The sequence below is a fragment of the Leuciscus leuciscus genome (genome assembly GCF_965113295.1).
Source record: "Leuciscus leuciscus genome assembly, chromosome: 22".
Lineage (NCBI taxonomy): Eukaryota > Metazoa > Chordata > Actinopteri > Cypriniformes > Leuciscidae > Leuciscus > Leuciscus leuciscus.
The window spans coordinates 37,730,399-37,743,806 of NC_138746.1; the positions used below are offsets into that span (position 1 = coordinate 37,730,399).

General features: G+C 40.2%; 1 protein-coding gene across 4 annotated transcripts in view; it reads left to right on the forward strand.

Moving 5' to 3' along the window:
- The window catches only part of gtf2a1l (general transcription factor IIA, 1-like), a 63,364-nt gene that overhangs the window by 20,498 nt on the left and 29,458 nt on the right, over positions 1-13,408 (forward strand). For all 4 annotated transcript variants that reach the window (XR_014201610.1, XR_014201611.1, XR_014201612.1 and 1 more), the window contains 2 exons: positions 5,565-5,726; positions 9,045-9,134. Coding sequence is in view for 1 of the 4 variants with exons in the window: in XM_082153957.1 (XP_082010083.1) it covers positions 5,565-5,726; positions 9,045-9,134 (252 nt within the window). In the remaining 3 variants the exon portion in view is untranslated. The remainder of the gene's footprint in view (positions 1-5,564; positions 5,727-9,044; positions 9,135-13,408) is intronic.

A 13,408-nucleotide genomic window follows, 5' to 3' on the forward strand; every position in this document is an offset into this window, starting at 1 on the left:
TTTCAAACTTCGCAGATTTGGCGTAAGAAAGGTTGCTATTCTATAAAGCATGTGAACTGAATTTGGCAACGTGGTGTCTGTTGACAGTAGTTCTTTCAGCCGTTTCACACAGACCTTTGCTATTTCAGAGAGCAGAGGGTCTTTTGTGGCTGATGTACAGTGCTCAATTAATCGTACAGACCACGGAAGAACTAGTGAGGCACTTGGAGTTGTGTTGTCGGTTTCCAAGTCGTCAGTTGCCTCTTTAAAGGGTTTTAGGAATGATACTAGTAACTTTTCTGTCGCATCAATGCCAAATATTCTGAGATTCTGCAGCAGGTGGATTTGAATATTTTCACCCGTCTTTGAGGTGCTTGGGTCAAAGGGGACAGCAAAAAGCACTCTAGACTGTAGCTCAGATTTCTCATTAACATAATGGATGGTTGCCGACAAAAAGGACGTTTTGCGATAAGTTTCTGTCCATATGTCTGTTGTAATTGCACATCCGAATTTGTGTATTACTGCAGTGAGTGCGTCAACAACATGTCTACGCAGACTCTGAGCCCTATTTTCAACATTTCTTGACACTGTTGTTGGATGTGGAAGTATCTCACTGACATTAAACTTTCCAATTTTTGCTGCTGTGTCGACCAAATGTTGGGCCAGCTGATTAAAACCTTTTCCGGACACAGTATCATACGGTCGAATGTCTTGGCAAACAAAGTCAACACATTTTTCTGTGGTCTCTTTTTTAAACTGCTCTGGCACCGGCCTAGACTTTGTAAATGCCAGTTTAGTTTGACCCTTTGAGATGATGCATGAGTGCCGCCTTAAACCCGAGGTTCCAGTCTTGTGACTGCTGAACGGGAACACTCTTAGGCATTTATCACATTGCGCAAAGGGTATTTTTTTCCCATCTGCATCTATGATGCATGAAAAAGACTCCCATACATTAGACTTGCCTGACGTGGGTTTCTTAGCAGTAAACTGACCATTGTCCAGTCCAAGTTGAATGTCCTTCAAGGACAGCGCATCCACACTTTGCTCTGCCATTTTTTTTCTTTTGAGGGCCGTTTATCACATACAGTCTGCCCTGAAGAGTCGGACCGTTATACACATGCTGCGCGCGCGCACAGATCCAGCAAATACAATCAATGCATGACAGAAAGAACCGTTACTGGTCTGTGCGTGCAGCGCGTGCATAACGGTCCTGAGTACAGGGCAGACTGTAGCCTATACCGGGTGGTCGATAAGATTAAGATTAGGTAAAGCGAAGATATGCTGTTCTGAAATAACGTCGGCGTTGGGAACGTGATATTGAATGACCGACCGCTCCCGTTCAAATTACACCAGAGTTACCGACCGCTACCGTTTTTTAGTCAGAAATGTAATCCCGCGGCGCAAAATATCTGGTCGGGTCCCGCGGGAATGCAGACCTCTACTCTCCAGCGCCTCACTTTTTCAAATGCGCGTTGCATCTACGGTTGCCGTTATGTACCAAAAAGCTATGACAGGATGTCTTATAATAGCACTTCGAGTTTTTCATCGGGTGAACAGGTTTGTTATTTAAAACAAACTGAAACTTGAAACAACGAAAAAAAGAATGTTACAGTTATCAATTACTGACTGTGAAAAACATTAACTATGGTAATTAGTAGTAATGCTGCCTTTACTCGTTATATTTTTTGAAGTACGTGCATTGTTAGATATCATCATCATCAGAGCCTTCTCTAACGTTCCTTTACTCAATAGCTGCTATTCATCAAAGAGCCTGTTTAACTTTTAACTATAAATGTTCGACTGTCTATATAATAAAGTACACAACCAAGCAATGAAAAAAAGCTTGTAATTAAGACCGTGACATTGACTTACCTGTCGAGAAGAAAGCAGGCAACTTCAGGGTCTCTTTTGAAAGCTTTCTCCTGCATTAGCTATCCCGACATTAACCCTTGTTTTTGTAATCTCCGGTCACGTTTCCTTTTACGGTCTATTTTGGACTTTTTCGACGACAAGGACTCCTTATCCTGTGACTCAGCATGTATGAATGAACGGTGTATAAATAATCGTGCAGTGTGCAGCCTTTTAAACTTGCCGCGGCAGTGACAAGCGCCTCTCACTGCTCTGCGCCTCCGCTTCTGCTGGCTTCAGTCACGTGATGCTGGTTCTGAACGAAAACGCGTTGTGGAAACGCCTTGGCCTAGTACTTTTTGTCCCTCTCTGCTATTATAGTTTTTCAAGATGGCGGAACTACATGGAAGCCTCCGTGGACCTACCCGTCCCATGTATATAAAGATAATAAATTCTTCGTTTACGAGGATTAGTCTGATCATTGGCATAGGTATTTGTACACCATTGAGGGCATATTTATGAATAAAAATATTGATTTTAGATAATAAAATACCTAAAAAGCTACACATAGTCCCTTTAAGAAGGGATGGATATTTGCTTCAAGTGATAGGCTTGGTGAGTGAAATTATATTTGTATTATCTTTCTGTAAATGTTTAATTTTCTTTAGATTTTCTGTCTAAAAGTGACCAAAAAGACACTTAACTCCAGCTCACCATCGGTGTCGCCAAACTGCTCCGTCTCCAAAACGTTCATACGCATGGGTCAGAGTTTGCGTGAAGGTGCGCAAATTAAAATTTTAAATCACAACTTATACGTCGGAAGTGGCGTACGCCTCTTTTAGGGCCTGTTTTGTGCATACGCAACGGTTATAAATGAGGCCCCTGACCTGTTGAAAAGAGATGGTATTCATCCCTCCTGGGATGGTGCTGCTCTTTTCTCTAGTAATATGGCACATAGTCTTAGAGCTCAAACATGACAATCTGGGGCTCAGGTCAGGAAGCAGACAGACTGGCTAAACCGACCGTCTGCTAGCTGTCTCACGTCACCGAGGTAAGATAAATCCCATCACATAGAGCCTCTTTCACCTAGCTTTCATCATATAGAGACTGTGTCTGTTCCCCGAATTAGGACATACAAAAAACTTCCAAACCCATCTAAGGGTAAAAATTTAATTGATGTTCAACAAATAAAAAACAGATATAATACAAATGAGCAAATGATAAAGCTTGGGTTGCTGAATATTAGATCCCTTACTTCAAAAGCACTTATTGTTAATGATATGATTACAGAATATAACCTAGATGTGCTGTGTTTGACAGAAACCTGGCTAAAACCAAACGATTACATTACTTATAAAGGAGTCCACCCTGCAAGATTACTGTTATAAACATGAGCCTCATCTGAAAAGCAAAGGGGGAGGTGTTGCTGTAATTTATAGTAATATTTTTAGAATTACTAAGAAGTCTAGTTTCAAATATAATTATTTTGAAGTGTTGGTGCTTAATATAGCAATATATAGTGTAAATGATAAATCACGTTTGAGATTTGTGCTGGCTACTGTATACAGGCCACCAGGGCACCATACAGACTTTATCAAAGAATTTGCTGACTTTCTATCAGAGTTAGTACTGGCTGCAGATAAAGTCATAATTGTTGGTGATTTTAATATACATGTAGATAACGAAAAAGATGCATTGGGACTGGCATTTAAAGACATTCTTAACTCTATTGGAGTTAGACAACACGTGTCAGGACCTACTCATCGTCGTAATCATACACTAGATCTAATATTATCACACGGAATCAATGTTGATGCCGTTGAAATTCTGCAGCAGAGCGATGACATCTCAGATCATAATCTAGTCTCATGTAAACTTCATTTAGCCAAGGCTGCAAAGCCGACTCTGTGTTACAAATATGTGAGACCTATCACTTCTGCCACTAAAGATTGCTTTATTAATAATTCCTGATCAGTTTCATCATCTCAGCATCCCAGATAGCTTAGAAGAACTAGATATTGCGACAGAAACTTTTAACTCTCTCTTTTTTCCAGCACTTTAGACACAGTTGCTCCGTTGCGTTTAAAGAAGATTAAAGAAAACAGTCCAATGCCGTGGTACAACGAGCACACTCAGGCCCTTAAGAGAGCAGCCAGAAAAATGGAGCGCAACTGGAAGGAAACAAAACTAGAGGTATTTCGCATGAAATGTATGAAAGGTGGATTTCTCTCTATAGGCGCGTCCACTGGCGAGTCAGCTTTGTCAACTTCATCTTTGCAGAAAACTCTGACTAAGAAAACACTAGTTCATATTAATCAACAATTAAAATGTCTCCTTGCTTACATTTTCTGATACATTCATAATCATTACTTTTGCGGTGCTTTGCGGCAAGATTTATGCGAGCTCTTGAGCGCGGAATAAGCATATAGTCCACCCCCAGGATATATTCAAGTAATTAAATTAATATAAATGTGCGATTAGTTGACTAATGGCTTAAATAAATGAATACTAGTCGACTAGAAAAATCTCTAGTCGAGGACAGCCCTATTAATATAGCAATGCTTTATTTGCACCAATTTTTAAAATACCTTTATAAAAGCAAAGACTAAAATATAGCAATTGAATATGAATTATATCTTATAACTGATAAGTATTTAAAATGTGTACCTTGAAATGCAATGCAAGTTGCTTTGGATAAAAGCATCTGCCAAATGCATAAATGTCAATATCAATTCTAGTCAGACGAATTGTTTTTGTCCCCCAGCCTAATGTATGAACCGATGCATGAAAAAGTACATTTACATTTAGTCATTTAGCAGATGCTTTTGTCCAAAGCGACTTACAAATTAGGACTAAATTAAGCGAGCCATCGTGAAGAGGCAAGAAACAACGCAAGAAGTGCTCAGAATACGAAGTTCAGGCATTGGTCTGAGTAGCATAAGCCCGATAAGCGAGGATTTAAAAGAAAAAGGAGAGACTTTTTTTTTTTTTTTTTTTTTTTTTTTGAGGTTTAGTGCTCACGGAAGAGGTGGGGTTTCAGCTGTCTTTTGAATGTTGTCAGGGATTCTGCATTCCGGATGAGGGTAGGGAGAGCATTCCTCCAGCATGGAACTGTGAATGAGAATGTTCTGGAAAGTGATTGTGTGGCTCTCTGTGATGGAACCACGAGCCGTCGCTCGTTGACCGATTGTAGGCTTCTGGTAGGGATGTAGGCTCTTAGGAGTGAGTGAAAGTAGGAGGAGCTGAGCCTGTGATAGATCTGTAAGCAAGCGTCAATGCCTTGAACTTGATGCGAGCAGCGAGAGGTAGCCAGTGCAGAGAGATGAACAGAGGAGTGACATGGGCCCTCTTGGGCTCGTTGAAGACAAGACGAGCTGAAGCATTCTGAATCATTTGATTCAGAATGCTGCATTGTAGAGGTAGACCTTAGTTCAAGGTAGAAGTAGTTCAAGTAGACCTTGAACTAAATGTGAATTGCTTTGGGTAAAGGTGTTTGCCTAATCCATTAAAAAATGTGCATGTAAAATGGGTTGTAACTGAATATGGCTCTTCAGTTTAAATATGTTAATGAGATTTGAGGGTGGAAGAATGGAAATCACTTGTGTTTGAGATCAGTAACCATTTTCATTTTAGTAATAACGCTTTCATCATGTAGGCTTGCAGTTTTAATGAAACCATATAAATGTTTCTGCTCAAAGATTGTCGTTTCAAACACGATACTGATGCTGTTTCATCAGCTTGAGACGGAGCTCAACTTCATCACACAACTGGATGGAGTCGCTGACAGCAGCTCCGACACGGAGGAAGATGATGATGATGAAGATCTGGGGCTCGTTGGAGAGGAAGAGTTTCTGGGAATGATCAATGGCAATGAGGAGGAGGAGTTGGAAGAGGAAGAGGTAATAAAAGCACTTGCAGGACGCAGAACACCGAAAGTTTCTGTTACGTTATTGTTGTTTTTCTTTCGTCAGAAATATAAACTGTATGCGGGTCGTTCCAGTTTACAGCGTTGTTTAACACGTGATGTGAATGTGTTGTGACGGTGGCGCTAGAGCTGCAGCTGATATAATGTGCAGTGGAGCACCATACTAACAATCTCTCTTCAAAAGCAGATTGTGGAGACATTTTATTTGTTCATGGTCTAATATCATGATATCGGTGAGAGTTGAACTCTTACAGACACGATACACTATAGACCAGTTACTGAACCTAAGAATGAGCCATTCTAACTGTCAGAGTTTTCAGAGGGCGAGTGCCGATACGACGCTTGTACGAGGAAACATGCTGATGACTAGTAGGTTCACTATCTAACTTTTTTTCAAAATTAATCAAATTTAAACAGTAAGTGAGGGTATCATAAATCCGTCTTCTAAATTGTGTTTTTGTCTTGCTCTGATTCACTAAGATAAGCTTGTTATAAGTGTTTATATTTTAGACCTGTAGGGGTGGTTATACTGTAAGCCACTAGCCAGTGTGTGTCATATCTGTACTTAGAAAAGTAGCTTGTGTATAGTGTGTGAAGAGCACAGGTTAGTTGTTACGAGTGAGAAAGCTTGACCATGGATGGACCACGCAAAACTACAAACCTCCAGGGAATCACTGGTTATAAAAATAAAGAAAATGTCTGAGAATTCAAAATAATTATGGAAATAATAATAATTATGGAAATCCATAAATTGCTTTTGAATTGAATAGGGCTGAACAATGAATCGCACTTTACATGTAATCGCACTTAAATCGATTTGGCTTATCGCGATTTTAAAATCGCAAAGGCTGTGATTATATATTATGCGCAGCTTGTCAGTGACGTACGGCTCTGTAAACGCTGCTCACTCTGAAAGCACTGTGAGTTTCAGTCACTTATAATGTGCATTTGAAAAAACAACACGCGTCAAACATCTTTCCAAAACATGAGAAGCATTTACTAACCCTAACAACAGACAACATTTAATAACATGCATTTACTCCAAACTCACTTAATAAGGATAGCTGAGCTCCTTCTTCTGGGAGATGATGAACTTCTGACACCGAATAAGGCAGTCGTGTGTTTATTAGTCGTGTTTAATCAAAGCGTTTCAATCTTCTGTTTATTCAGCTACAGCAGAGAATGTCTAATAAGGGGAGAACTTCCACTCTCAGTAAACATCCGGCTTCTGAACTGGTTGCAGTTCCACTCTGGCTCCACATGAGGGCGCTCACAGGACGAGTGCAGAATGAATGGAGGTCTATGAGCTATACCCCTCAAAATCCACTTTTCTCAGGATATAATTTTTTGTCTAGTAATTTGAATGTTGTATTCGAAAGGAGATGCAAAGAAATTACACATTGCTGGGTGTTAGATTTTTTTTTAGTCATTTATTTGCTTTTTCCTTTTTCAATTTTTATTGATATTTAGCACTATTGAGCGGGACATTGGTGGTTGTTGTTTTTTTTAATGTGGCAATACTATACCATATGTATCCTGTATTTCCCAACACAAGAATAACACAAGAAGTTCTCAAATTCAATTTATTTTCTGTGTAAATTTAACAGTACATACATAACCATAGGCAGATAAAAGTGCCAGCAAACAACAAAAAAAGTTGCTGCTTTGAAAAAAATAAATAATTACTTGGCCGAAAAAGTCCGCCTTAACATTCTGGTCCCGCTTCGGATGCCACGGCTCTGGCTACAGCAATAGGGATTTCCTGGAATGATGCGCATTATTGTACTTCTGCGGTGGGGCATATTTATCGTGTTTGCATGAGAGCGCCCTCTGGCGTTCAGATGCAGTATTTACTACCATCAGCTGCACTCCACTGACAAGCTGCGCATAAGATAATCGCAGCCTTTGCCAAATCGCGTGCAGTTTTATTGCAATTAATCGTGCAGCCCTAGAATTGAAAGCCTATGAATGATGAATAAAGTCAGGTCTCAGTATAAGAGAGCGAGACTGGGGAAACTCACATCCAGGACCCTCACCATCAGCACTGGCGCCCCCCAAGGGTGTGTTCTCTCCCCACTGCTCTTCTCCCTGTACACTAATGACTGCACTTCTAAAGACCCCTCTGTCAAGCTCCTGAAATTTGCAGACGACACCACCGTCATCGGTCTCATCCAAAATGGTGACGAGTCTGCTTACAGACTGGGGGTTGAACAGCTGGCTGTCTGGTGCAGCTATAACAACCTTGAGCTGAACACGCTCAAAACAGTGGAGATGATTGTGGACTTCAGGAGAAAATCCCCAGCACTCCCCCCTCTCACCATCATGAACAGCACTGTGGAAGCAGTGGAGTCATTCAGGTTCCTGGGCTCTACCATCTCTCAGGACCTGAAGTGGGCAAATCACATTGACTCCATTGTGAAAAAGGCCCAGCAGAGACTGTACTTCCTTCGCCAGCTGAAGAAGTTCAATCTGCCACAGGAGCTGCTGATCCAGTTCTACTCAGCCGTCATTGAGTCTGTTTTAAGCACTTCCATCACTGTCTGGTTTGGTTCAGCTACCAAATCGGACATCAGGAGACTACAACGGACAGTCCGGACTGCAGAGAGGATTATTGGTGCCCCCCTGCCAGCCCTCCAGGACCTGTACTCTTCCAGAGTGAGGAAGAGAGCAGGTAAAATCATCACAGACTCCACTCACCCTGGACACCCCCTGTTTGAACTGTTACCGTCAGGACGGCGACACAGATCACTGGCCACAAGAACATCCAGGCACAGGAACAGTTTCTTTCCACAGGCCGTTTCTCTTCTGAACACTTAACATGCCCCCCAAGGCATATGCCTGTAAGTGCAATACTCCCACTGTCTAGTGCAATATTCTCTAACTCAGGTGATATTTATATTTATATTATTCATACTACTCAAAATACTGTAAATATGTTCATAATCTGTAAATGTTTATTCAGACTAAACCCAACTGTGACCCCTTTTTTTACTTTTATACTATTTTTATTATTTATTTTTTTAATATATTTTATTCTTAGAATTTGTATTACTATGTTTCTTGTTGTATTTGTATTTGTATATGTGCACTGGAAGCTTCAGTACCAAGAAAAATTCCTTGTGGGTGCAAGCACACTTGGCAATAAAGCTCTTTCTGATTCTGATTCAGATTCTTTCTGAGCAGGAAGATTTTCACACACGCTGATTCTGTCAATCTTGTGCTCATGAAAGTCTGATCCAGTTTAAAGGAGAAGAAATGAACACTTCTGTTTTCTTCTCATGCGTTCTCTCAGGATCCGCTGAACTCTGGAGATGACGTGAGTGATCAAGATATCCCAGAGATCTTTGACACAGAGAATGTCATCGTTTGCCAGTATGACAAGGTAAAAACTACAGAGAAACTATTTAGGGGTGATTTTATTGAATGAGGTGAAGAGCTGAAAATCAGCCTTTGCAAATCATACACTGGATAAAGATGATAGCTATGAAATAAAACCGTACCGTTTTGTACAGGAAAAATAAGCTGGCGTCTTTCGAATGATTCTTTACTGTTATGGGTTCATAGATTGGGTTGCCCACAAGAAAAAACCTGTAGAATTATGAGTGTTAAATATATCTGAATGTACACTAGCTTTCAGAAGTTGGAGATCACTATGTAATAAAAAGTCATTCTTAATTTTACACAATCTTGGTAAAAACGATAAAAAAACAAGACTCTTTATAATATTGCAAATAGTGCTTCACTGAAACAAGTTTTTATTTACCGATCTGATTCTGATGCTGAATTCTGCACATCGGCCAGTATATATAAATGTATTCGTTTTTATTTAACTACATTTAAGTTCTGTTTCTGCAAAACCAAAGCGAGCTCATGTGATTTTATGTGATGTGATTAAAAGTTCAACTGCAAGTTAATTATATTAATAGACCATTTCTAGACACCGCGTTGTCAGTTTTGAGTGTTTTGCTAACGGAAATAGTTCCAAAAAGAGCAGAACAGTTGAACGACATGTACAGAGTTTCATGTGTCGTTATTAAATGATTCAGTGTTTTTTAACAAACCGGGAGACTCAAAATGATTCAATGACCTGTTCATAAAGTGGTAATTTGCTTTATTCATGGTCGAATCATCCGGTTTGAACGAATCGGTTTAATGAATGATTCTGTGGTTCACTTAAGTTTTTCCGCCACCCACTGGCAGCTTAAGTTTCATATAGCCTAATTGTATTGCTTAATTTTTCCAACATTTCTGTATAAAAAAAATTAATCTCATCAAATGTATTTATTAAATAATTCCAGTGTAAATGTATTTTGTTAATTAGTAAGATCGATTTTGTTAATTCTGATTTCATTGGATTGGTAACAGCCCTATAGTGGATATTGAAATCAAAACTAACTTTATCTGGACAGTAACTTTATTCTAGATCTGCTGTAAAGCCAAACAATCTCTGTTACTGTAATCTCCTATTATCTTTGTAAAGCTGCTTTGAAACAATCTATATTGTTAAAAGCGCTATATAAAGGAACTTGACTTGACTATTGTTAATTAATGTAATTAGAATATATACACACACTACGGGTGTGACGAGACATGAGATCGGGTTCACGAGAACGAGACGATGAGATTTTTGCACAGTATTTTTTTTAAAATCCTCAATGACAAAATTCATGACTGGAAAAATAGTCTGCAGGTGCATTTTGAAATTTGAATGAGCTTCTGTTACTTTCACCGTTCAATCTATGCTCTATCATATTTAATCTTTCATGTAATATCACAGCACATATTTAGAGCTAGTTCAGCAGAGCTCAGTGCTGAGGATTGGGTCAGTGGTTTAAATGTTTAAACACCAGTGAAATATCACAATTCTCTATTACAATTTTGATACTACAGCAAAACTACTATTAAATGTAAATTTAAAACATTATTAAAGACAAGTAAACAGTCAGTAATAAAATAAGAACTAATAATCAAATTACAAATAGCACAAATAAATAAAATATAACAAAAAAGGCTACAAATGAGAGAAACTGTTTCTAGAGTTTTTCAGGTCTAACACTAGTTTTCAGGTACAGAAATTTGAATAAAGTAATCAAATGTGAAATAACACTGCATATTCATTACTGTATACATGAAATGGATCTTTATATAGGTCTGGTCAGTACCTGGATGGGAGACTTCTGGGAAACTAGGTTGCTTCTGGAAGACGTGTTAGTGAGGCCAGCAGGGGGCGCTCACCCTGTGGTCTGTGAGGGTCCTAATGCCCCAGTATAGCGACGGGGACACTATACTGTAACAAGCACCGTCTTTCGGATGAGATGTTAAACCGAGGTCCTGACTCTCTGTGGTCATTAAAAATCCCAGGATGTCCTTCGAAAAAGAGTAGTGGTGTAACCCCGGTGTCCTGGACAAATTTAGCCCTTGGCCTCTGTCCATCATGGCCTCCTAATCATCCCCATATACTGATTGGCTTCATCACTGTCTCCTCTCCACCAGTATGCGTGTGCGCGTGCGTGCGTGCGTGCGTGCGTGCGTGCGTGCGTGCGTGCGTGCGTGCGTGTGTAGGGCGTTCTGGCACAGTATGGCTGCCGTCGCATCATCCAGGTGGAGCTGCACATTGGTGGTGGTTGAGGAGATTCCCCCTTTCACGTAAAGCGCTTGAGTACCCAGAAAAGGCGTTATATACATTTAGTATATATACATATACAAAACAATAATACATTAAAAAAACAGCTAATAAAGAAAATATAAAATATTGCACTCAAATACTGCATTCAAGCAATACAACACCTGTATGTATGCACATGGAAAATCTCACAGAAACAAATAAACCTCCAGACACATTGTGCAGCTATTTTTTCCATGTGTACTTTTTTATTTTATTTCTTGCAGCAGCGAGTAGTTGTTTGTCCTGTAGAGCTGCACTGTAGAACTCTGTACAAGACATCTCATAATTCAGAGTGATGATCAGCTCACTTTTTATTTGTCCAACTGAACATTTGTTTCGTACATCTGACCATTTATTTTTCATTGCCGAGAACACCCTCTCCACATACCCAGTGGAAGATGGGATGCTGAGGACAAAGGACACCACAGCAAGGATATTTGGGAGATCAGCTGCCTGTAGAACTGCCATCCACTTCTCTGCTGTTCCCTTGGACACCCAGTCATCATGCTCTGTGAGATGCTTTAGGATGTTGTTGGCAGTAACACACTCATCATAAAGCATATCCATGGAGATGTTTTGCCTGCTAACCAGGTGAAGCTGCTCAATGATCTTCTCCATGCCATCATAAGAGATCCTCCCAGATGTCAGAGAGAGGGGCTGTAGATGGAAAAGCCAGTTGTCATCTGAAAAATTGAACCATTTTTGTATGTACATAATGGCAGTGTTTAAGAAGGCTGTAAACTCCTGTCTGGCAACATCAGCATCAGATGGAGAAAGACGCTGAAGCTTTTGTTTAGTTAGGTAGCCATAGAACCCATCATCTCTTCTCTGAGATAGTTTTGTCAGAAAAGAGTGCATGATGGCATAGAGGTCAGCTGATGTGGTGTCATTCCTCTCCAGCTTTTTGACCACTTCTTCAAAGAGGGTCAGGATGTTGTTACAAAAGAGGAGATGCACCTCCACAAGATCAGGCTTGTTAATTTCAGCAATGTTTGCAGGTGCCTTGGACAGTCAACACCCATGCTAATGAAACAGGACTTGAGAGCAGTCCAGTTCTGGATAGCAGGGTTGAGTGACAGCCATCTGGTCACCACATGGCGCATGACTTCATGGAACTCGACATCACAAAAGGCACAAAACTCCTTCAGGGACTCTCTCCTTTTTGCAGAGATGGAAAAGAAACTGTAGACCTTCAGAACTACATTTTCTATGTCGACTGAGAGCTGATTCAGGGCATACTTTATGGTATTATGGACAATATGTGCATGGCAGTTGCCTCTGAGGAGATCACTGTTGGAACTTTTTAATTTTGAGAATACTGAATTGTGGATTCCATAATTGACATTTGTATTGTCTGCACTGAATGCAGACACATGATCCAAAGTCAGGCCCAGGTTTCCAAGAGAGCTCAGAATTGTAGTGACTATTCCCTCAGCAGATTCATCTGGATTTTCAACTAAATCTATCAACTTGTTCATGACCCCGCTCTCTGCAGTGAAAAACTGTATAGCCAAGGGAAACATCTTGCGATTGCCCTTGTTAGAAGCATCAGTTTTAATAGAGAATGGACGTGGATTCTCAGCACGTTTTAATTTGTTGATCACCTCCTGTACTGCATTTGGGTGACTTCTGTGACTAGTGCCTCTGCTTTTGTTCTCCCACAGGACATCTTCTTGACAATATTAGAATCGCTCAGTGTTCGGTGACAGAGCTTAGGCCCACAGTCAGAACTGTTGTAGCTCAAATTGTGGTTCACTGTATAATATACTGTACATGTGCTAGCTCAGCAGCAGTGACCTAAAGAAAGAGATATACAATTTCACTATTTGTAAGCCTATGCTTTGTGAGTAGGCTTAGTTATATGAACTATTTGGTGGTTGGACTTGAATGTCTGTAAAAGTCTGTGTGTGTGTGTGTGTGTGTGTGTGTGTGTGTGTGTGTGTGTGTGTGTGTGGGGGGGGGGTTTATACATAGGCCTATTTTAGGTTAGG